General features: G+C 38.9%; 2 protein-coding genes across 6 annotated transcripts; one reads left to right on the top strand and one right to left on the bottom strand.

Moving 5' to 3' along the window:
* On the top strand, positions 1–2576 carry lsm2 (LSM2 homolog, U6 small nuclear RNA and mRNA degradation associated). The gene is made up of 5 exons (XM_086161833.1): positions 1–108; positions 288–355; positions 719–749; positions 837–896; positions 1618–2576. The coding sequence occupies exons 1-5, from the start codon at positions 106–108 to the stop codon at positions 1741–1743; spliced, it is 288 nt and encodes a 95-aa protein (XP_086017959.1). The 5' UTR covers positions 1–105; the 3' UTR covers positions 1744–2576.
* Positions 2577–4874: 2298 nt separating this feature from the next.
* bcl6aa (BCL6A transcription repressor a) lies at positions 4875–22312 on the bottom strand. 5 transcript variants are annotated; one of them, XM_086162380.1, is made up of 10 exons: positions 21897–22312; positions 12498–12590; positions 9082–9253; positions 8767–8988; positions 7715–8680; positions 7272–7453; positions 6961–7050; positions 6735–6865; positions 6298–6435; positions 4875–6215 (listed from the first exon to the last, which is right to left on the bottom strand). In XM_086162380.1, exons 1-10 carry the CDS (start codon positions 21922–21924, stop codon positions 6072–6074), a joined length of 2166 nt encoding a protein of 721 aa, XP_086018506.1. In that variant the 5' UTR covers positions 21925–22312; the 3' UTR covers positions 4875–6071. The 5 variants fall into 5 exon arrangements, with proteins under 5 accessions (XP_086018506.1, XP_086018504.1, XP_086018508.1 ...); XM_086162378.1 differs by having other exon boundaries at positions 6961–7128; XM_086162382.1 differs by lacking the exons at positions 12498–12590; positions 21897–22312 and adding an exon at positions 11089–11138.
* Between the last annotated feature and the right edge of the window lie 4244 nt (positions 22313–26556).

Below are 26556 nucleotides of genomic sequence, written 5' to 3' on the forward strand. Positions count from 1 at the left end.
GCAGCCTGGTCCGTCGCGGAGTTATGACATATGTGAACCAGCATTAGCACTGGACCAACTTCCACAAGAAACCAGAAGCAGTGTTTTCATGCTGCAATTGCAACAATGGTAATATGTCGACCTCGCGGAATAAATGTGTTTTTAGTTAAATTAATAACTAACTAGTTATAGAGATCTTCTGAACTTCAGTTGATACACGGTGTTTGTCAATGGGCTGTTAGCAGTATTTGCAAACATAATGTCAGGCCCGAAGCTAAGCTAACAGTGTGATTCTGATTGTTTTTCAGCTTTTCTACTCATTTTTCAAGTCGTTAGTGGGGAAGGATGTTGTGGTGGAGCTCAAAAACGACTTAAGGTTAGTTCGGTTTTATTGTAGTGTCACCCTTTGTGTGGTTTCTTCTTTCCAAATGTGTAAAAAGTCACGGGGTGTGTGTAGCTACCCACTCAGGAGAAGCATGCTCCCGTTATTAGCTAGGAGCCAGTTTGCAAAGTAGATATAAAAAAATAGATACTCAAAGTTTAAGTTGTGTGTTGTAATCAGAGCGAAACTGCTTATCCACCTTTTCATTACATGCTGCATGAGGCTCGTAGAACTAAATCATTTTATTGTATTTGATTTCATTGGTATCATTGAAATTGCAGAAATAAGTCTCAAATATGTGTGTGCGTGTAAAATCATTCTCTTAATTTTTGTAAAATCTTTCTCTTTCTTTTTCAGCATCTGTGGAACACTACATTCTGTCGATCAGGTGTGCAAGTTTTTGCATTTTTGCATCAATTGTACTTACACTTAGCTGATAGTGTCAGCTTTGACCCGATTCTTCTCTCTGTTGCAGTATCTGAATATCAAGCTGACAGACATTAGTGTCACAGATCCAGAAAAATACCCACATATGGTAAGTTAAGTCTGACTTTTATGTATTCATAAGTGTTTTTTATTTTATTTTTTTCTAAGGTTTCAGTCACAGAAAAACTGAATCTGAGTTGCAAAAGTCAAAATGTTTTTAAGAATTACAGCATCTAAACAGGGAAAAAAACTTGAATTTGGAAAAATCTGACGGCTATCATTATTTGAATTATAGGGGTTTTAAATATGAATCTTACTTTAAGGGTAATAGTATTTTGAACAGGTCCTGCTATGAACTGAACAAAGGGGATTAACCTGTCTTCTGTATGTTTTCATCCAAAAAGCAAAATATTTTATCCAGTTTCTATTTATTGATAAAGTGAATAAAGCTGCTGCTTCATTCATTTTAAGATGTTTGTGAAACACAGAAAAGAAGCATACATGGTCAGACAGAGCCTATCAGCATGCCAGCACAACAGACCCCAACCCAAAGTTTCAGAAACTAGGAAAAATCAGATCATTTAATCAGAAATAAATTGAGATGCTGGTTTCTGCATTCAAAAATCACAGTCATGTTTACCCAAAGGATGATCACCATGAGAAAGAGTGAAACCTGTTGGCAATCTCAAATGTACCATGTGCACTTAGTGCATTTTTTCTGTGATCATGCCATGAAAACAAATTTCCCTGATGAAATATAAGACAAAGTGACCATAATGTACCACAAAATCTTGCTTCAAACCTCTGTTATGTTTTTTCTTCTCTTTTAGCTGTCTGTGAAAAATTGTTTCATCCGTGGATCTGTGGTCCGTTATGTTCAGCTTCCTGCAGATGAAGTAGACACTCAGCTACTACAAGATGCTGCAAGGAAAGAAGCCATGCAGCAGAAACAGTAAATCACCTTGGAGGGTGGGGTGTAGGAACAGTTCATTTTATGTTTTTTTATGCTAAGAACAAGTTTGTTTTGTCTTCATTGAAGAGATGATGAGCATTGTCCGTTTGTGCAGCTCTCATCAACTTCATTGGTCTTCAACCCTACAGCCCTCACAGACAGTGATCAATAATTATCAACAGAATGAATATTGAAAATATTCTTTAATTTCTAGATTGATAAGTCATTGTTTTTGTAAAGACAATAAATTCATTAAAAAAAATTAATTTGGGTCCTCAAAGCCAAGATAAAGTAATGATACCATAATCTTAAATAATACCAAGAACCTAAAACATTTGGATTTTTTCAAGCTCTTAGAAATAAAAATGTATTATGTTGTGATGGCATTTGTGAGGATTTTTTTTTTATAGACCGATACAGTTTTTCAACTGTCAAGTTGTCACTGATGCAGAGGCATGAGCTGTAATCATGGATGATTTTTTTCTATTTTTGTCCATATTAATGTCAAGGAAAAAATAAAAAAATAAAAACCTCTTGCCTCAGGCTTATTTGTTGCAGAAATCAGGATACTTGTGGCAGATGCAAAAGCATAGGTTATGAAGGGATTTTTTTTATGCAAGTCAGAGACAAAGTCACTGGTTTGTGTGAGCTAACTTAGCATTCACTCACCCATATGAGCATACGTGAATAAGTATATCTTGTGGGTGGGTGTATATATAGATATATAAAAGTATATTTTAACTCAGCACAATTGGTTATTCAGAATGTATTTAAATGGATCATCAGTATGAAATAAAGAGGCAGTTACCTCCATCTTATATTTATTATAAGAAGTTCAATTGACAGTGTGTTTTTCTTATTTTTTAAATGTTTCCAAATGCAATATTTTTAATCTCCTAAATCTCTGAGAAATATGATGTAATGTGCATGTGATGTTCAACTCCACAACTACAAGAATATATTGTCACTTGGGGTTTGTTCTTGCTTCTTTCCCTTTCCACTGTTACCGTCGAGAGTCAATTCATCTGCCACCATCTAACCACAACCCCTGCACCCTCGTACACCTCACTTCATGTCCTTTCACCGAATTCATAAATCTTCCTTTTAGTCTTCCTCTCAGCTTCTTACCCTGCAGTCTGTACCTCAGTAGTTTTTACTAATATATTCACTATCCCTCCTCTTTACATGTCCAAACTATCTCAGGCTGGCCATTCTGACTTGATCTCCAAAATGTTTAACATGCACTCTCCGAATGCCAGGTAGGTTTTAACAACTATTCATTCTTTTAACATTCACTGTCCCAGAACATATCGTAGGATGGAACTATGTATTTGTGGCTGTTTGCAAGAGTTAGTCAATCCAGACTTCCCTGTCCCCAGCAGTATGGTTTAGCTCTTTTGGGACTCCCAAGGCATTTCCTTGGGTATGATATGATTGTGAAGTTGTTCCCGTACCATGTACCGTATACTTTTGAATGAGGTGCTTGTCATGGTTAAACAATAGCAAAACACTATTGGGGTTTAGATCACTTCTGCCATTCATCAGTTTTATTACTCTTAACCAAGGACTTGGATTGCCCAGGTAGTAGAATGACTCAGTAAAACCACAGTGCTTTTATTCCCAGCAACCCACTCGTCTTTCTTTGCCCAGACAAATAATTTATCCTTTTGGCAGGCTCAAGATCAGGTTTACAAATGTTGTATTCTTCACCACCATTTACTAAATTACATGTGTGGCAACTTGCTCTTTTGGCTGCATTCTAACTGCATTTTGTTGCTCTGCTTTGTCTTTTAAAAGTCCTATTGCACTTTTAATTATAAATAAACCCATAGTGTCCTACCTTACATTTGAAGATTACAGGGTCACCAAAAGGTAATGGCCTGAAATCTAGATCTTGTGTCCATTCCTTACTTTGGTCTATAACTTTGTATGCATTCATTAAAGAAGTAAGTGATAATGTCACTATCAAGTAACAGGAACCCTTCCAGAAACAAAACCTTAAACTGTTCAGTCCTTGTCAGTTGTTTTGATAGGTGAGCAACAAACACGTTTGTGCATAAATGGCCACCCAGATGCTAGCATGTACAGCGCTCCTCTCCTAATCAGAATTGCTGTAATTTGTTTATGACTTGATTTTTAAGGCTAAAAGTCAAGCACAGGTACTGGGGAATGTGACATTCAATACTATACAATCTGGCTTCATCACAGGTTAGAAGCGAAAGCTGTCCTGATATTTTTGGTCAACAAATCATAGGTTCAAAATGTGTTAAGAAACAGCATAATGTTGGTTTGGGTTGTCCTCCATCCCACCATTATTGTATGAAGGATAGTGCTGAATAGTTGTGGAAACGATGCACGATGCATGAAATGTTCCCGATATACGTGTCCCCCCCTCCACTCTATTGGTCTTAAACATTTATTCATTCGTTATCTGTACAGCTTATCATGCAGTCAGGGTTAAGGGGGTGCTGAAGCCTATCCCGAGTGTTATTGGGCGAGAGGCAGGGTACACCCTGGACCAGTCAATCATTCAATAATTCACTCTTTCATACACACACCTGGACAATTTAGGGTTTCCAATGAACCCCCTGCATTTTTTACACTGTGAGAGGAAACTGTTGAGCGCCAAAGGAAACAAGGGCAGACATGGGGACAACATACAAACTCCACAACAGAAAGACCCTTGTTCTGGGAGGTGGAACCACTGCCCCACTATGCATCCCTCTAAAGCATTTATGTTGATATCGTGTTTAATGAGAAAATCTATATACATTACAGTTTTATCATACATTGCACTATGTAGAATTATTAAATTTTTTCAGAGACAATTTATAGATGTAGTATATAAAGAGTATATCACCCTTTTGATTTTTTACACTGGCCTTTAATTTTCACAAAAGACCGAGTGTATATTCATTTTGACAGGGATAGTACATAGTAATCTTTCAATCAATTAAGATAATTTGTGCCTGACACAATTGTTCAGGTTTTTTTGTTTGATTGTTGACATTTTTTGAAGGGGGTATTGTGCTATCATAGGATTCTGAGGGATTGGCAACAAACTTGCATGGCAAAAAGTATGAATACCAGTATGATTGTATGATGAATAAAAGGAGCTCTTGCCAAAGTTCATACATTGAAATCAAATACCTTTATTTTACATTCATACATTTATAACATTGTACAATAATTTTAATGCAGCTAAAAAATCCCGATCCCAAAACAAGTCCCAAACATTAACAGTGATGCATTTGCATGTCTAGTTGGTGACAAGCATGTAAAAATATCTTCACATGTCACACTCAAACACACTTACACACGCACGCACACACACACACACACACACACACACCTTGGACTCCTGGTGTCCTTGAGTTGTACCTTACTAGAACTGGGCTGAATGGAGAGGAATTCAGTCACCATAGAGAAAGGCACACGGAATACACAGTGTATCTACAAACCAAAAAAAAAAAAAGAAAATACCTCAACAAGTGCACAACATTATTGTAGAATCTATAACAATGATCAAAACTGTAAACCTTCACTTATGAAAACAATTTAACAAAAACAAAAGGTCACATCTATGCAAGTACATCTGAAGCAAAATATTTTCTTGGTCATAACAAAGCAGTACCTTGAAATGCATTTCAACACAATGAAGATCATCTCTGCCAGCAGAGACCAATCCCACAGATAGAATTACACACTATATCACAATATTTATGCAGTTGCCGATTTTATATAGGCTGAAAACTGGCAAGGTTAACTACCTCATGCATATCGTCAGACAGCAGCAGGCATCTGATAGGTGGTAGACAAAAATCAATTTTTTTTTTTTTTTTAATCTTTCATGTAAATCTGGCCAACTTTACATGGTGCAATGTGTACATACATGTACATAAAAATGTATTTATGATTCTGTACAGCCACAAATCTCATTATGTTAAAATATATTTACCACCCATCAAAGTTCAATATTTTCAGAAAAGTAATTTCTCTCATATAAAATTCTGTATTTTCAAAAATCACAACTGTTTACATTCCATCCATCATCAAAATAAAGATTTATTTATGTATGTACTGTCAAAGCTTAGAAAGACTCCCAACATACATATTATATATTCATAACTAAATAGAAACATAAAGTGACGAAGAGGCCATTTGTCGCTCTATGTTCATGAGGTGGAAACCCGTTTAGAATGGCATACACAGCCAATTTATTTATCTAATAAACACAGTGTGGCATTAAAATTACGGATGATTGTACAAGTTGGGATTTTTAAATGCCAAGGTCTAGATTGCCTCTGCCAAAAATAATCCCCTTCTGACAACTCAGCATGCCTTAGTCAAGTCAGTCCCCATGTCAGCTGTCGATATACGGTATTGGAGCTTTGTGTTTGTGATGGCCCCGTGCTTCTGTCGAAGATGCAGTCGTAGCTGACTCTTGTGGCGGAAATGTAAGTTGCATTTCTCACACTGTAAAGGAAATTGGTGAAACATTTTATAGCATTTGCTTCATAACTATGGATCTCAATATAGTAGCGTGGCGTCAACCTACATGGTAGGGCTTTTCTCCTGTGTGTATACGCAGATGGCTCTTCAGTGTCTGCAAGTGCCGGAAGCGTGTTCCACAGATCTCACATGGATATGGCTTCTCACCGGTATGGATCAACACATGGGCACGAAGATGAGCAACCTGGCAAGGAAGCATTATCAAAATCAGCTTGAATCACAAAATTGAATGCAAACATCTGTGAAAAGAATGTGTAGGAAATCAATTCAAAGAGCTCTGCACTTGGATAAAGCGTTTTTTAGTTCATATCCATTATGCAACAGCCAAAACGCCATTATGGGCACTTTGGTAAAACCGAACATAGCAATACTCACCAATAATTACATGTTCCTTCAGAGCTCGATACTCATAATATTTATCGGTACACAGAAGAAAATGATTTAGATCGAACACGGTTCCGATTTTTACACGGGGAACGTTACCTGTACAAAACGCGCCCCACACGTCTCACATTTGTATGGCTTCTCTCCTGAGTGTATGCGAGTGTGAGTCTTGAGGTTAGCTGGTCTGTTGAACTGAGCACCACAGATAGTACAACGATACGGCTTCTCTCCTGAAAATAAGAACGCAAAGAACACGGGTAAAAAGGGATGCTTAGGGTCAGATGGAATCATATCTTGGGATAAGTTTTGACTTTTTTTCCTGTACCTGTGTGGACAGTCTTGTGGCTGGCAAGGTTACCCTTGTAGCGAAAGGCTGCCTGACAGCGGTCACACTTGTATGGCTTGTCGCTGTGAACTTGGAGCATATGTCGTTTCAGCGCTTCATCTTCAGCAAACTTAGAGTCACATTCATTACAGAAGAATGTACCATTTTCTGTTCAAGAGAAATCAGGATAAAAGTTAACCATTTACTTTTTGATTTTTATTTGCTGCTATTAACCTACACGCCTAATCTAACCGCAAGAAATAAAAAAAAACAAAACAAAAAAACAAAAGACGACAAGACAAAAAACTCACCACAACTAGAGTCGGAGTACTCTGAATGCAGCTCGGCCATATCGTCTTCTAGACGGGACCTGGAAGTGTTGGGGCAGACTTCGGAATGCTTTGGGGACTGCGAGCCACAGGATGAGCAGCTGAGGCGGTTCAGGTAGTGCGGGGAATGACTGTCACCATTTCTCAGCGAACCCTCAAGTGCACTTGAAACAACAAGAGAGTCCAGTGTGAACAAACACTTGAGTCAGGTTTCACAAGTACAGTCTGGCACAATCCATAGAATTTTAATTATTGGTGAACTATCAAATATTGTTCACAGAATACAACAACAAGCAAAAAGGTATCAAAATATTAATCATTAATTCATTAATATGCTATTATCTTTGCATTCTACGCAGAGCGACACAGACGGATCCACCTCTAAAGCTGATTTGTAAGATGTAATTAAATACAAAAAAACTCACTTGTTTATGATGTTGTTGAGACGACTGGTCTGGGGCATGGGTAGATCTTCGATGTGATCGCTATTCTTGCTTGTGGCTTGTGGGTCCAAATTCTCCGAGTCGCTTGGGTGAAGGTAGGGTTGCAGGCCAAGGCGCTGGGGGGAGCACAGGCCCGGGTCCCTTAGCCCCATTTCGTCTTCCTTCGTGCTCTGATTCAGCACAATGAACTTATACTTTTTCCAGTTGCGAGCCTTGGGGTCCTGTGTTCCTGCAAGGGCTTGGGGTCCATTTGATTGGGATAGGCCAGCGTTCTTACTACTGCTGGATTCTGTTGGGGAGTTGGGCTGGCAGTCTGATTTAAGTGGACTCTGTGGGCTGCTTATTAGGCTCTTGCGTCCAGCGGAGGAGATTCCCAATGGATAGTGGTGATGGATCAGATCTTCCTCTGTCTGAGGGGTGTGCTCTTTGCTCGAGTCTTTGTGGTGTTCAACGGCTAACAGAGGAAACACCCACTTCCTTGCAGTGGGACCGATAGACTGGCTGACACCCTCGTGGCTCTCCTTTTTCATCTCATCATCTCTCCCTACTTCCCTGGAAGCATAGGTTGCGGAGTTAATAATGCTGGAGAAACTGGTGCCAACGGCACGGCTATATTCTGTTCTGCTGGAGTTGGCGCTGTCATGTGGAGAACAATGCTTGTGGTGGATACTACTTCTTGAGAAGTCTGTAAATGTGTTTTTGGTGTCCGTCAGCTTGCAGAGAGGGAAAGGGAATCCAGGCATAGGGAATTGCCCATAGAGATGGTAGTTACTGGGAGTGCTGACTCCGTTGAACATATTAGAGCCGTAAGGCCTTCCATCCCTGAATGGAGCTATGCGGCTATGCAAACTGTCAACAACATCATGGGGTCGGTATGCATGAACATCCTGAGGCAAAACTAAGGGACTGACCAAAAATTCATCTCTGGGCAGTTTGGCGGTCGGATCACTGTTAAGGAAGAGACAAAGAAAAATAAACATGCGGCTACTCATGATGAGACTAACTGACTTGGAATGAAAGTGTATTGTACTTACCTTGATTTGATGAACCTGTGGCAGGTGTCCACAACGTGGTCCATCTGCAAGTAGATGGCTGTGTTCATGATCGCCATAATCAAGTTCTCCTTTAGGGTGAGGCGGGAAGTGTACATGAAGTCTAGCAGAATAGCGAAGCCCTCTGGATCCACCTTTGGGTCCAGACTGATCGCATTAAGGCTACACTTGTGGGAGTCAGTAAAGATGGTGTAAAACAGCCCACTGTGGTCATGAAAAGAGAACAACATACAAATATCAGACACTTAATCTCCCAGCACAATCAGACATTGGATTCTTAGCTAAGCTGACAAACACCTGCACGCCATGAGAACAGTCTTGTGAGCGCGAAACTGCTGTCTGTTCACCAAGATTGTGACATCAGTGAGAATGTCTCTGTTGCGCAGCCGATTCAAGTTGAGCAAAACATCACTGGCGTGGCGTGTAAATTGTATGCAGCTGTCTGCTGTGCAAGCCATTTTGTCAAGTTCTGCAAAGAGAAATAGATTACAAACAAATCCAAATGCCGTTCACTTACTGATATGCCACATGACACTTGTGTTGTAAAGAACAAAAAATAAAATTGACTGGGATTAAATTCTGCGTGATTTAGTATTACCACAGTAGACCAAGAAAGACATTATGGTGTTCTGCCAGAGGGTGGAGACATTTATATATCAATAAAAAATGTGCCAGATATTAGAATTTTCACCTTTGGAATCCCTTTTCTCTTCTTTTATTTCCACTAGCAGCACAATATGACAATTATAGCTCATTGATTTAGCTGAACGCTAAAACGAGGCAGAACTAAGGCAGACATGATAAAGTTGTTATTGACTAACTCCATACATTTATAAACAGTGACATCAACGGAAATGCGTTCAAAGTTCTATTTATGATTAAAGTTAATTTATAAGACTTCAGAATGATCTCGATCCGCCCTGGTGTGACGCAGGATCTACTTGAAATCCGAGCATACCGTGATTTCATTTAATTCTTTTTTTTTTTTAATTTCAGCATGAACTGGAATATAATATCAGCATGAATATTGCCGAAAATATCAAAACACAATCTAAGCGGAAACTTCGCCCGTCAAAGGTTTCAACTGCAATGTGACTTGAACTCGACTCATACTTCAACATATTTCACGCACGAATAAATTGTGTTTTATAAACGCGGCGGCGTTTTGTGAACACTTTTATAGTCAATGGATAATTAAACGCATTAAGTCCATTCACTTTTCTGAGAGTGAATAACTTGTGAATGACAAGTATGTCTTTGGATTAAGGTTATTATTACTTTTGTTGACACGCACGGATGTTGTTTTGTTGTAATTCACGTGAGAACGTGGTAAGTCTGAAAATAAATGAACCACAAAAAATGTACTCCTGCATTTGTTTTAGGAAATAATTCACTTTGGTATTGCGATCAACGAATTATAGTTTCCAAAACATTGATTCAACGTGAATTAAACATGCTACTACATTGTCAGGGAGAGAAATCGTTGCGGATTTCCTCTTTTAAAAAAAATTGTTTGGGCTTTTTTTTGTTTTTGTTTTGTTTTGTTTGTTTTTAGGCCACGTGTTTTCTAACGGTTCTTGTCAGATGCTCGGGACTTGTCAGAAACGAGCCGACCCTTTGCGGAAAAGCTTTGCGCATCTCAGCAAAACTAAACCACCTTAAGTTGCACGGCAAACTCTTTTTCTGCCTCCCCATCCACCCACCCGCAACAGTGGAAACAAACCAGACTATTTGGTGCGACGCTTCTAACGCGGAAACACATCAACGCTTGCGTTTCCGCTCGCTTGAGGTTTGTTCCGCGCTCCCATCGGAACAAACCGCTGTCTAGAACGAGAAGTTATTTTACACATTCATACAGACACCCGGCATGAGAAGCCGGGCACCAAAGTTGTCCCGGGAGCGCCGTCGCGTATTTCTCGACACCGGTGAACGCAGCGTTTATATCATTTTTTTTTAAAACAGCTAGTGCTTTTAGAAAGCTATACCCCCTCCCTTAACGTCCACCGCGACTCCGAAGGCTTCTATCTCCCCGGCGTACATGTGTATAACGCGGACGTTACTGCGTTTGTACACGCGGAGCTTCGCGGTGGGTCTCGGCTAGCGAAGCGTCACGGCGAGCGACCTGTCAAAGTTAGCTGTCAACGGTCCGGAGTCGAGAGCCTCCGCCGCTCCGACTACCACACTTCAACACAAACATGCCCGGGTTCACAAACACAACATTCACTAACAACATCAGCAGCGAACAGCAGATAACAATTTCGCGCCAAAAGTGAGGAAAGAAGAAATTAAAAAAAAAAAAATCACCTGGTAGCGCTTTCCTAGAAACTTCTTGCATCACCACTTCTAAGAACCCCAGTTCTAAGAATCAGTGGAGCTCAATTCTCGGAATTTGAGCCTGAGACCGTTCCATTGTTTCTTGACAGGGGAGAGGTGTCGGAGACATCCGTGATGTAAACAACTTGTCAGAAAAGTGAATAATCCCGATACTAACTGCACAAGATGAATTTTGACGATCCTATCCCTCCGACAGAATAGTTAATCTGGTGTCAAATGTCTATTTTGAGTTAAAATAACGCAAAAGAGATTCTTCGCAGCAATCCGGACACCCCTGCTTTTGGTTGAGTCCGGATTCACAGGACTTCGACCCAACTACGTCAGCAGTTTCTTAAACCCAGCCCCCGATATTCTGAGAACTAATTCTTACTCCCATGTTTCGGATAGATGCTCGGTATCGTGTACTACTCAAACCTTATATTTACCGCACACCGATCTGATTCGGACCAAGTGATTGTTTTACCCTCATTTAGCACCTTGCAGGTTGTTCCGATTTCGCAGAAGGAGAATCGCCACGGTGCAAAACAGGAGCGATCCGATTTATTTATTATTCAGATTCATAAGGACGGGTATCCTGTGCGGGTTTTGTCTGCCATTCAGTCTTATTGCACGATCGAGCTGGTCAGTATTTACACGCTCATTACGTTTGACTCATGATGTGCTCGCCTCGTAGTTGCCCGTTATTAGAGACAGGAAAGCTATAACGTGGCCGTTGTTTACTACGAAATAGAATAACATTAGATCGTCGCAAACAGTTCTGTCTAACATTTCAAAAAGTCATCAGTTAAGTTCGTCCGATGCCGCTTTCATTTTATTTTGCTTTTTAATTTTAACTCCCAATAGGCGCTATACTCACCCTCAAATACAATACTTATGTTCGCGTTTTTTTTTAATTTTTTTATTTTTTTATTTTTTTTATATTCTTTGTGAAAGAAATGTTTTTAACTAGATCCGTGTGATTTCTCGAAATGGAACAATGCTTGCAATGGAGTCAAACCCAGGTGATGTGTACACTTCTATTAAAAAAAAAACACTCATCGGTACGCGACTTGAATCATTTCCGGATAAATATAATTTTATAATGAAGGACGTTTGGCAACTCAAAACATTTTTTTTTCCATTTGTTTTTTTTATAATATACCCTCTATAATTCTATTTTTTAAAGTATTTTTCTACTTCTCAGATTATTTATTTTGTGTGTACAAACATGACTTTTTCATGACAAACTGAAATGTTTTAATGTGGGCATGAGACTAACAGGTTTATATTTGTTTTACTACTGTTTTGTAGAAATCCTCACAGATGATTTTTTGTGTATGACAGCATCTTAAAAGATGCATTATTTTCATGGCCTATTGGCAAGTATATTAGTGACTCACCTTGGAAACTTTGATGATCGTGATTCCAAATCACACTTTGGCCATCTTTCCTCATCCCATGCACTCCTTGGAACTGAAGCAGAATCTGTTGGGCTAAGAAAGATGACCAAAAACATTATCATCTGACTTCAAAACATAATGTTCATCTATAACATTTATCATGAGAAAAGAGTACGTGCATAATATCGTTCTCAAATAATACTCAAATATAGATTAATCATTTGAATATCTAGGATTTTATGTAAATCAGAAAAGAATGTCTCTGCCTCCTCTCGCATTACTTTTCATTTGTCAGAAAATGTTATTTAAACTCACAGCTTTGTCGTATAGATTTGCCATTAATGTTGTAAAAAAAAAAAAAAGCAACAAAGAGTAACTTTAAAAACCCCAGTCAATTCCTCCGCCACTCTTTTCCACGATGTTAAAGTTTCTGGTTGAAATTTTGAAAATGATTAAAATTTTTTGAAGACCTCTCTGAAAACTGACAATGCTTGACTTTCAGACAAAGTTTCCATTCATTCTAATTCAGCTGAAGATTATTTCACACAACACGCTCATAACATAATGTTATTTTAATTTCATTCTATAGTACTGAGCAGCTCTCAACACCCCAATAAACATTTTTTTTCTTAATATGCATTCATCTCTTTTGCTTGATGATATTTTAACCTTTTGTCTGATGAAACACTCTACTGCATTGTCACTGACATTTCTCTGTGAATTTGCCAAAGCGTCTGCCCATCTGGCTCCAGCTTCCCACTAAACACATTCCAGGTGTAAACAACTTATTGGTGGAGTGTCGAGTCTCCACATTAATTAAGACACAGTTTGAAAGCAATCTCTGATTCTGCACTGCCAAATAAAGAGTATGATGAGCACCAAAGAGCAGCGTCAACTTTAGTCCTTTCCACTTGGGGGATGTTTAAGGCACTGCAGCATGGCTATGCATAATGCACATCCATAAACCATCGAGGAGTTAAGAGAGTGATGTGTAATTTGCCAAGGCCTCATGCTGTGCCCTGCTATACAAGGATGAGATAATTACTGTAAATCCTTGGCAAACTTTTACTCCACCATTTGCTGGCAAAAAATAAATGACCCACTTACAGATGACAGAAACAGCATGCAGACCAAATGGTCAATAACCTTTTTATTGTAAATATTCACCCTAAATTTTAACCCTTGGTATTGACTCCTATCAATGTTGTCACTAAATAATAGGCTGTGACATCTCCCGGGCCGAGTGGCCCCGATGTTTAATAACAGAAGTGGTCAGTAGCAGATGCCATACGCTAAAAAGAACACTCCTGACACGGTGAGAAACAGCTGTAAGCAGCATTATTATCCACACTCTGTGCATGATAGGTTATTGAATAGAAATGCCCACTGACAAAAGCCCGAGGCCCGGAGGTTGCCTCACTTTTTTTTTTATAAACTGCACACTTTTGTCTCTTTTCACAGCAAAATTCTGCCAACTTCAGTGTTCATTGTCAGCAAAGATGTGAGTGTGGAGTTTTGTTCTGAGAGGCATGATGCAACCAAGCTGTAACACCAAACAGATAATGCTGTTAGCTACTGAGGTCTTTTTAGTTAATTTCTCTAAAAAGAAGTCTCTTTTTATATTGTTAAGTTTCACTTTTTTACTCACTGTTTTTATCTCAGTAGGATCCTCATTTGTTTGTCAACAATAAAGCTACATCCTCCCGCCCTTTTTAAAACAAAACTGCAGGTTTCAATCATGCAACGGTTCCATTATGTCAAAAACAAAACACACATTTTTGCTCTTCATTGTTGCAGTCGTAATATTGTATTTATTTATGCGTTTTGCTAATTCATCTATTTAAATAGATCAACAAAGCATGTGAAAAGCATCATTTATATCAGTTGAACAACATAGTGGGTAATGAATTGATCCTGGGGAAAATTCTCTGCCACTTTATAAGATTTTTATGCAGACCCAGTTACGGGTGCGGTGAGGCTCAGGGGGTCGGAGTGGTTGTCCTAGGAACAGAACAGTCCTGGTTTGATTCCCGTGCTCCTCCTAGCCAATTGAAGTGTTGTTGAGCAAGACACTGAACCCCTAGCTGCTCCTTAGCTGCCTTCTATATATTATATGTTTGTGACAAGGTCATGAGTGGCTCGAGGTTCATCCATGATGCGTTAGATGGTCAAATTGGTTCTGGTCAAATTTAGTTGATGTTGAGACGTATAACTGAATCTGACAATAAAGGTACTTCTTCTAAGGTAACAATATACTGCTGGTAACATACATTTTCTTAGATGTCTCTTTCTGTTTAACTAACAGACAAGCAGGCAAACCCCGTTTCAACAAAATATTGTCTCTGCAAGGATGCTTTGTGTCTCACATTTAAAAAGTCGGCTTGCCGCATGGTTTAACTCAGACATGCATGCACACAAAGAAAGATGCAAGCAAACGCACGGACACATCCACATGACCATTAAGTAAAAGTAAAATCAACTAACAAGATGTTATCTATTTTTCCTTGCAATCATGAGATTCGCTGGAAATAAAAGCTTTATTTTGCCTCGTGACTTATTTGCTAGTTTTGGACTTTGTATTTGCAGTGTCCATGTGGATACCCTTGAGTTCACCAGCAAGGTTATAGTCAGAGCAGATGCATGTTAGTGGACTAGAATTCCAATTAAGTAAAATCAAAGCATGTAGAATCAGGGCTTTCTGAAGGCCAGCTGAGAGAAACCAGGAATGTTCCCTGCAAATTTCAACTTGATGGAATTTTTTCAGCCTTTGACAGTATGCCATCTGCTGGATGATGGGTCAGTGTGTTCCACAAAGCATGAGGCTAGACATTTATGTACAATTATGTAACTTCAGCTACCATCTTGGAACATCTTCACAATATTAGTATTTGGTCTTTATTTCTTCTCTTGTTTACAATGAGCAACAAATGCAGTAATTCAAAGTGTGTGTGAGTAGTAAATGATGAAGATGGGACACCTTTTTTCGAAGCCTTGTTATATGTATACCGATATTCCATTCCAACATTTTACAAACATACTAGCTGTCAGTAACATATCACAGAGATTGAAATGAACAAATAAAAAAAAAATGTCTGTTGTCTGCCCCATTTTCAGAAACGATTCAATAAAACTGTTTATATCACCCCCTTTTATGAACTGCTTTCCTATCAACTATTAGTTGTTGTTAAACTGTAAGTATTATGTCCGTTTTTGTGGCTCCTGGTCAGGGAAAAATGTCATAACGGCCAGGAACTAATCAAGCAAGAATGGTTTATTCAAAGTCAGGAAAACTCACTTTCCAGATATCCCGGGCCAGAATGAATGTCACCCCATGAGGATCGTTCGGCTCCTCTAGACACCCGCTGAGACGCATCCAGTCGAATGTGTAGATGAAGAAGTTCTGGCCCCGGATCCAAAAGGATCATCATTTTATACCTTTTGGCCAAAAAGGGTCGGAGGAAGTCCTGACAATGACTTCCCCGACCCCTGGTTTACGCTCTCTTGGAATTTGAGCACCTGGGTTGTGTAAAACCGTGCTTTGATCGAAGTCGCGGTTCGGAAGAAGTCCTGATAATGACTTCCCCTGACCCCCTGGCTCTGGTCGATTATCCACAGGGGGTGTCATCGGAAAAGCAGGGTAGTGCATTCCTTTATATTACATGATGGGGTCTCGCAGTTACATTTTAACAGTCTTTGCAATTGATAGTGGAATAATGGTGTAAGGTTGGACACTGTATAATTTGGCGTAGGGGATTTCGCAAGTCTCTCTCTTGACGTGAGCGTTCTCACGTCACACACGGACTACAATCAAAATAAGTAAATACAATGAATGTATGTAAACACAATGTATTATAATCATAACGGGATATTCTAACATATACCAATATTCCATTCTAACATTTGACAAACATACTAGCTGTCAGTAACATATCACAGAGACTGAAATGAACAAATGAAAAAAAGATGTCTGTTGTCTGCCCCATTTTCAGAAACGATTCAATAAAACTGTTTATATCACCCCCTTTTATGAACTGCTTTCCTATCAACTATTAGTTGTTGTTAAACTGTAAGTATTACTTACTCAGTGGGAGCAATTTATCAGTGCAGTCATTTCTATTTCTGCAAAATATCCACGGGCCTTTAATTTCCAGTTGGTGTTGAAGCAAACTAACTATTATCTCAAAAGCTACTTAAGTATGATTTTGCATCATGTGCAGTATTTACAGCTCCCCTCTGTACAGTAAAATGCAACAAAAAAAAGTCATATCAGTATTAGTTTTAAATCCTTTACTCTTTTATGTCTTTGGAAGTGAATAGACATTGCTTCCACAGAAAAGCAGTCTCAGGCAATACTTTGTTAATTATGACAGCCATTGTGGCATTTTCATGTTGCAATGTAACATTGTCTAACTATCAAAGTATACTGAGAAAATGAGTTTTTTTTTTTTTTTTTTTTTTGTCTCATACCATTGCATGAAAAATTGTATGGCAATGTAAAGCAATTGGCAAAAAAGTCTTCCATAAACATTTGTAAATTATCACATAAGCATTTACAATGACTACCTGAAAGTAACCAAGAAATTACCCCAAAAATTAAAAAAGAAATAAAAGTGGCAACATTTTCAAGGAATTGCTGTTAAAATTTCAGATCTCTCAAATGTCCGTTCGCTTTAAGACAAAATATTTAAAAGTTATAATAACATTTACTTTAATTTACTTTAAAATGAGATGGAAGGGGTCAGATCTGTGATTGGTATTTGTTTTATTGATTTAGTTTTATATATATATATATATACACACACACACTCACACACACACACACATATATATATATATATATATATATATATATATATATATATATATAAATGAGGATGAGCACGATCTCCCAAAGCAACGCAAGGCAAAAAAGAAAAAAATATTCAAAATTAAGTTCCACTTTTTTAATATTATTGGAAATCTCAAGTCAAATATATTCATATAAAAAGCACATGCACATCAAGAAATTTGTAAAGAAAGAAATAACCTGAACCTTTCTCAATAAATGCGAAAACCAGTAAGGGCTCAAAATATTTTCTCCCTCTAAAATTCGGAAAGTTTTATTATTATCATTCTGATATAGCATCAGATCGCATTAGAAACCCCCTATTTATTACTTATATGTGACTGAAATTGAATTAAAAATGTTTCTTTTTAATTACAATTTATTTTCTTAATGTATCATTGTTAAATCACTATATTCTTCTTCTTTACCTTTCGGCTTTTCCCTTCAGGGGTCGCCACAGTGAATCAACCTTCTCCATCCAACCCTATTATCTGTATCCTCCTCTCTCACACTAACTTCATATCTTCTCTCATTACGTCCAGAAATCTTCTCTTTGGTCTTCCCCTAGACCTCCTGCCCAGCAGCTCAAATTCCAGCATCCATCTACCAATATGTTCACCATCCCTCCTCTGTACATGACCCAACCATCTCAGTCTGGCTTCTCTGACCTTCTCTCCAAAACATGTAACATGTGCTGTCCCTCTGAACTCATCCCTGATCCTATCCATCCTTGTCACTCCCACAGAGAACCTCAACATCCTCATCTCTGCAACCTCCAGCTCTGCCTCCTGTCTTTTTGTCAATGCCACTGTTTCTAAGCCATACAGCATCACTGGTCTCACCACTGTCTTGTACACCTGTCCCTTCATTCTGGCTGATTATCTTCTATCGCATAGTACCCCTGACACATTTCTCCACTCATTCTAACCAGCTTGAATCTGTCTCTTCACCTCTTTTCCATACTCTCTGCTGCTCTTGACTGTTGACCCCAAGTACCTGCAATCCTCCACCTTCTTGATCTCCACTCCCTGTAGTCTCACTGTTCAATCCGGGTTCCTCTCATTCACACACATATTCTGTCTCACTGCAACTAACCTTCATTCCTCTCCTTTCTAGAGCATACCTCCACTTCTATAGTTTTTCCTCAACCTATTCTCTGCTCTCACTACAGATTACAATGTCACCTGCAAACATCTTAGTCCATGGAGATTTCTGTCTAACCTCATCTGTCAGCCTGTCCATCACCATTCCTAACAAAAAGGGGCTCAGAGCTGATCCCTGATGGAGTCCCACCTCCGCCTTGAACATCTCTGTTACCCCTACAGCACACTGCACCACTGTCTCACAGCTAGCATACATGTCCTGCACCAGTCTAAAATACTTCTCTGCGACTCCAGACTTCCTCATACAATCCCAGAGTTCTTCCCTTGTCACCCTGTCATATGCTTTTTCAAGGTCTACAAAAGTGCAATGCAGCTCCATCTGACCTTCTCGGTACTTCTCGATTAACATTCTTAAAGCAAACACTGCATCTGAACTACCCTTTCTAGGCATTAAGCCATACTGCTGTTCACAAATGCTGACTACTGCTCAATCTAGTTTCACTACTCTTTCCCATAACTTCATTGTATGCTCATCAACTTTAGCCCTCTTTAGGTACCGCAATTCTGCACATCACCCTTATTTTTAAAAATGGGTACCATCTCACTTCTTCTCCATTACCAAGGCATCTTCTCACTCTCTAAACTCGTGTTGAATAATCTAGTCAGAAACTCTACTGCTGCCTTTCTTGGACTCTTCCATACCTCCCCAGGTATATCATCAGGACCACATGCCTTTCCACTTTTATTCCTCTTCAATGCTTTCCTCACTTCAGTTTTACTAATCTCTGCTACTTTGCTGTCTACAATAGTGACCTCTTCTACCCTTGCCTTTCTTTCATTTTCCTCATTCATCAGCTCTTCAAAGTACTCTTTCCATCTTCCCATTACTCTTCTGGCATCTGTCTATACATTTCCCTCTCTATCCTTAATCGCCCAGAACCGCCGTACATCGTTTCCATCTCTATCTCTTTGCTTCGCCAGCCTGTATAAATTATTCTCTCCCTGCTTTCTGTCCAATCACACATACAAGTCATCATACCTCGGCTACCTCTATGTTCACTTTACACTGTAGCTCCCTGTACTCCTGTATGCTCTCTTCAGTCCCCTGAGTATCCCACATCTTCACTCACCGCTTTCTCTCTATAAAGGCCTAGACCTCATTCCCCCACCAAGTCTCCTGATCTACTTTCCTTCCAAATGACACACCAAGCACTCTCCTACCTGTCTCCCTGATCATATTAACTGCAGTAGTCCAGTCATCTGGGAGCTTTCCCTGACCAAACCAAAGAGTTTTTTTACAACTCTTTCCTGAAAACCACTCCTCCCTTTTAAGCTTCTATCATGTTGTCCTCTGCTCTGCCTTTGTCCTCTTGATCTTCCTTGTCACCAGAGTCATCTTACAAACCACTGTCATATGCTGTCTGGCTACATTGTCATCTACCACTACTTTGCAGTCACTGATCTCCCTCAGATTCCTTGTCTATACAAGATGTAGTCTACCTGCATGGTCCTACCTCTCTCTTATAAGTTACAACGTCTCCCTGTCTTTTCTGGAAAAAATGTTCACTACTGCTTTTTCCATCCTTTTTGCAAAGTCTACCATCATCTGTCCTTCTGCGTTCCTGTCCTGGATGCCAAACTTGCCCATCACTTCTTCATTACATCTATTGCCTACACTAACATGTCCATTGAAGTCTGCACCAATTACCACTCTCTCATCTCTGGGGCTATTCTGCATCACTTCATCTAGCTCATTCCAGAACTTGTCCTTCTCCTCTAACTTACCTATTGGGCATAGCCACTAAAACCATTGAGCATCACACCTTCAATTTCCAACTTCAGACTCATCTGTCTATGTGACATTCCTCTCACCTCCAGAATATTCCACACAAAGTCCTCCTTCAGGGTAATACCGACTCTTTCTCTTCCTGTCAATTTTATGATTGTACCACTTGTAACCTGCTTCCTTCTCTGCATTATGTCAAATAACTCTCCACTTTTCCTTTCATTGACCCAGTATTCAAAGTCCCAGATTCTTGCCTTCCCACTTCTCTCTTTGCTTCCAAACCCACCTTCCTCCTCACCTTCTTAAACCCACAGTGGCCCAATTTCCACTGGTACCCTGCAGGTTATCGGCACCAATGGCGTTCGCCGTCAACCCGGGCCTCGACTCATCCGGTATGAGATTCTTAAATTTGATTCACATATTTGGTTTTGGCACAATTTTTTTCTCCTGATGCCCTTCCTGGCGCAACCGTCCACATTTATCCGGGCTTGGGACCAGCTCAGGGAGACACTGGCCTGTGCCCCCCTGAGGCTGCATTAAGTCACGATATTATTTGGTATCTTCAAAGTATGACCACAGACCAGGAAATGCAAAGTGGAAGTGCAATACAACAACATAGGTTAAGATAAAGGTAAATATATCCCCATTGTCAGTTTAACAGTTGAACCTGATATCTTCACTTTAAGTAAAGATGTATTCTTGTATACAAAATTACTTCAGAGAGCTTGTATGTTTCTATGGCGGAAAAGTGTTGCAAAAATGTTGTTTCTCTTCGCTGAAGTGAAAAAATTTAAAATTGTTATTTTCATCCGAAGAAAATATTGTGTATTTCTTTTCCTCATCAAATGTCTTTTTTTAATTTTAAGTTATTTAAACTTCCTTTTTACATTCCTGTTTGATGACTCAAACACTTTTACTTAAAGGGAGACTCCTAATTCTTAAGATTATCTCCCAAGCACCAATATGGGACTGAAATATACAGATGTAGTGTGATACTACTTTATTCTTTCAGTCCACTGCCTTTGAGAAGCAAATGTACTTTTTTATTACATTGCATATATGTGACGGATACCTCATTGAATAAGATATTTAAATATTCTGGGAATTATTTGTCTGTTTTTTTGTTTTATGTTGTCATTATTGTTGTTTTTTTCCTGAAGAAAAAAATGTGTTACTCACTTAACTTGAACAGTACTGTGTAAAGTGAATCTCGCACTTGACTGGATTCATGTTGCAGAATAAACTGCAATATTTTTTAAATGTTTCTATACACATATTTTAAAATACAATCCACAATGATAAACTGCAACTTTAAAATGCTGTCAAATGTACTAAAAATAATTAACTGAAATATTATATCAAGATATTTAAAATTAATTTTACTTGTGGTAAATATATTTTGCAAATATTTCTTATAAGACATTTTCAACTCTGGACTGTTAATTGAAATTCAGTCTTCTAGTTTTCCGCTATTTCATTTAAAACCCTTCAGTCACATGTGTTGCACATCTAAGTACACATTTTACAATCAGCACACAGGTCACGTAAAAGTAAAATTCAACAGCAACAAAAACAACAATTTTTTTCTTTAGAAAACCGACAGACAATCACTAACATTATTTCTGTTCTTCAACAGTCGTCTGCATCACATCGATTTTACATTGAGAAGAAGAGAGAAGTCTCACCTTTTCTCTGCTGGAAGGAGAGTGGCATTCTGGGACTTGTAGTGGGAATTTGATGTTAGTTCTGAATCTTACTTTTAAAGCGGTGACCCCAGTTCACTAAGCATAAGGGCCTTTGCTGTGCCCTCAGATGTCTTTCAGTATCAGATTCTGAAAACAATTCACCTTTCTATCTGCTAACACTAAGCTTCAAAGCAACAACAGAGCCTATCTCTCTGTTTGCATCACTTTTGTTTTCCGTGCAAATAGCTTGATGATCAAGAATACAGTCTTTCTGGTGCCCAAGTCTCCCCTGAGTGGCAACCAAGGCTGAAGGGATAAAGCTGTCTTTTGTTCGAGAAGGTACAGAATCTGTGTCTGGCGGCAGTAGAGCGATTCTGCGCGGTGTTCTCCAGCAGGATGGAAATGCTCACTGAAAAGTGACACGGCAGCTGGGCTGAAGACAGTCAAGTCGACTGAGCACATTTCATGTCAGTGAAAGGTCCACAGGGCATCTCTAGCTCTTGGAGCTGATAGGCCGCCTGCTCTCTAGTGTTCATTGATTGTAACAGTCACACACTTAACTTTTCCATGATTACTTGGGGCAGACTCATTTTTGAGGTGAAAACGGAGATTAAACAGCATGTAGAATAATCCCAGTTTCCTCACATATAATTTGTCTAAACAGTCTAAAATCCCATTAGACCACAGGAGGACAACTGTCGACTAGCCATACCTTTTATGTGAAGGAACTCATGGAGAGACGGCCATCTGGCAACTCAAACTTTTTCATATATGCCAATGACACATTGTTTTATAAACAGAGCTTTTATACTACAAACATTTCAGTGTCCCGGGGCATTAATCTGCCTAAGCTTATGTCAATCCATGGAACTAGATATTGCTCTTTATAACTTGTCCAGTGGTGGGGGTGTTATTACATCACACCAGCTGTCACTTTAACCTGGTATATCTAAAAGGAAGGTCAGTAAAATGGATGAGCGAAAAAAAAAAAAAAAAAAAAAAGAAGGACAATGCTGAAGCGCTGAAAGGCATTAAAAAAATCAAATACTAATAACAGTTTGTTTATTTTCTGAAGCAACATCAATATAATGATGATGTTGCAGGGCATCATCTTACCCTTCATCTTTGGCCGTGAAGCAATGGAGCACTTTTTCTTCAAGTGAATCAGAACGGCTTTTGCAGAAAGCAGCATTTTAGTGTGTAATCATTCCTGACACCTGATGTTGAAGTCAGACTAAATGAATACACATGCTGTCTGTGCAGATATGCTCACTGCCAATGGTAAGAACTCCCAATGCTCTCTCTATTCACAGTACTACATGCTGCACTGCTTTACAATGTCAGCATCAGTGCTGTCATCATTAAAAGAATGTGAGAAGAACTGAAAATAAAAAAGGAAAAATCAGTATTGCACGGACGTCTAGCAGATCTGTCCTAGCACAGTATGTTCATCGCAGCCATGGGATAAAAAAAATGGATAAGTGGACTAATATTCAGCCAATCCTGCTAAAGCCAAATTAGTCCAACACATTTCCATCATATTTCAGAATAAAGCAGTCCTAAAAGTCTAATCTCTTTGGATAGTGATGGCAAATGACCGGTGAGCCCTCAGATCCTTGTCATTTAGGGATAAACTTCTTGTGGAGCAGCTTAAACCCCTGAACTGACACAAAAAATGGAAGTCAAAAATATGTCATACACTGCCCAGGAGAAAAACTTTTATTATTACATTGTACTCTACTGGTTGTTGGTATCTGTAGCAAGGCAGAAAGGACCTGGGCATGAGAGAAACAGCAACAAAGACAGGCTTGAGTCTGAGATGTCAAACCACCATCTCCTTTCCTCTGCTGGGCTTAATGGAGGATGGCTTGTGTGGAGTATGAGTGACCTTAATCATCAGGGGGATATTAGGGTTTTATTTGGCAGCAACGCAAATTGCGCGGTCATCACTGTGTACAACTGGCAGGCATAAAAAATGAGAGGGGGCAAGGTCGGTTTGCAAATTGTAATCCATATCATCCCGTTACAGAAGCTGTGCTACAGCTGGCCCAGGGCCAAACAGTACCAAACACATTTTGATGTTGATAATGATGTTGGATTATACTGTCATCTGATGTAATTTCAGCCTGCATCAAATTAACAAAAGAAGGATCAAGCAATTCCTTTCAAAGTGGACATTTTTACAACCTTCTAGATGCAAACTTGATTTCATGTTGCGTTTATATTTGTTTTTTGAAAGTCATATGTCTGGCATATAACATTTCGCAGCATCTTGTCTCTTCAGTAATTCACATCAGCAGGGTCTTGGAATATTATCTTCAAACAGTAAACAGCAAGTTCACACTCTGTCCAAGGAGAGCTCTATCATCTACTGTCTTCTCCATATCAGTATTTCAATTAAAAGGATCTCAAAATGAGTTGTGGATGCTTCTCCATCTGTTCAATTGTGGGGATGTCTAATATCTGACATTAACAATGACTTTATGAGAATTTTGGAACTGCAATTTTATGTGAGAATAATTGGAGAAATCACAGAATCTAAAAGCCATGAGTTTGAGACTGAGCTGACTATAAGTTTTTGTTGTATGTGACATCCCCACCGTTTCCCTTTGTTAAAGATGGATGAATCCATAGCTCAATGAGCAGTTGAAAGAAAAATTGTGTGTACGTAAAAATAATGGTCAGAAAAAAGAACAGGTTAACATTAACTAATGTTGTCTAACTAAGCATCAAAGCGTATATATGTGAGTGCATGTATGTACATATATATATATGTATGTATGTATGTATATATATGTGTGTGTGTGTGTGTGTGTGTGTGTGTGTGTGTGTGTGTGTGAGTATATATAAATACAGTATATAAAATATATACACATTTTTAAAATGTTTTTTAATTTTAATCTTTACACCACTTCCGTATGCCTCTGGTCAGCTTTTACAGAGACAACCTTTCTCTGACTGTCAAGAAAACAAGAGAGATGATTATGTGTTTCAGGAGACAGCAGGGAAACAAACATCACGTCATAAACACTGGCAATGTGGAGGTAGAGAGTGTCAGCAGCTTCCAGTTCCTCAGTGTCCATATTACAAGGATCGATTCTGGTCACTACATTCATATATTATGGTCAGGATAGCTCACCAGCAACCTTACTTCCTGTTGTGCTGAGGAAGTTTTGCACAGACACCAATATCTTCACCAACTTCTACAGGTGCACCCTTGAGAGCCTGCTGGTGGGGAGCATCACAATGTGGCATGGGAATGGCTCCGGTCGCAGCTGGAAACACTATCAAGAAGTGTGTAGATGATACCGCACACCACTGGAAGCAGCCCCCCCCCTCCTCAACATTACTGCAGACAGTGCCCATAGAAGGTAAGCAGCATTATAAAGGACCTCAAACATCCAGCTCAAAAATTGTACTGCTTGCTACCATCTGGCAGATGGTACAGAACTGCATGCATCAAAAGACACACACACACACACACACACACACACACTTTAAGAATATTGTCAGTGTTATTTTAGCACTGAACCTTGCAGTTGTATATGTCCAAAACTTATTTCAACTGTCTTAATTTTTAGATTTTTGCTTTATTTTTATACTTAATATGTTTTACATAGATCGTTATTCTGTGTTGTGAATAGTGAGTGGACTGGCTCTTCTTGTACAAAACATTTTATTGCATTAAGTGCGTGAAATCTGCTTATGACAATTTAACCTGCAAAATATATATGTATATGTGTGTGTGTGTGTTTGTGTGCTTTTGTGTGTATAGGCACACAATAGCCTTGGTGCCTCAGTTTGATTTCAAAAGAGGCCTTTCTGTTTGGATGTTCTCCCTGTGCCTGTGTGGGTTTCTCTGGTTACCTCTCACAATCCAAAAAACATGTATTAGGTTAGACTCTAAATGGCCAGATGAGTGAATTAGAGAGTGAATAATTGTGTCTCTATATGTGGACCTTTGAATGGTTAGAGACTGGTTAAGTATATACCACGCCTCTTGCCCAATGACAGCCAACATCCAAGCCGCCACGACCCTGAGTGCAGGAGCAGTGGTATAAAAAGAAGCCAGGAGTTTGTGGTGTATTTTATCAAAAATCATCCAAATACAGTCATTCGGCACAGTACTGAGAAAAACACCATTTCTTTCCAGGGAAAATGTGAGTCACTGTGATGGTGATTACCACATTGTTTTGGTTGTGGTTAGAATTGAAAAAGGTAGTCAGTGACTGTTTATTGTGTCTATCAAAGGTAACAAAAATAAATTCAAATGATGGGTTGATCTGTCCTTCAAATATTGGGGTTTCACAATTAGAAACATTAAAAATAAAAATTCTGTTTTGACAGTGTAATTTTTTTCGTAAATTGATTTTTTTTTGTGTAGATTTTAATCATATGTTTTGTACCAATTTCTTCTGCTTTTTAAAATCTCAAACATTCCATGTTTTTCAGACAATTCAACAAAAGTACATTTCAAATAATTACATAATTGATACATTAAGGAACACTTTTTCCTTTTAAGTGACATTGTAGCAGCTATATTAATTATCTATCCTATCAAAATGGAAAACTGTAATCCAAACGGACATTAGTTTACCTTATGAACAATTTATATTTTAGTTGGTAGCGTTACTGTGAATCTCGGGGGATGAAAAGAAAG

The sequence above is a fragment of the Fistularia commersonii genome, chromosome 16 (genome assembly GCF_037954325.1).
Source record: "Fistularia commersonii isolate RoL2024-O1a breed Wild chromosome 16, RoL_Fcom_v1.0, whole genome shotgun sequence".
Taxonomy (NCBI): domain Eukaryota; kingdom Metazoa; phylum Chordata; class Actinopteri; order Syngnathiformes; family Fistulariidae; genus Fistularia; species Fistularia commersonii.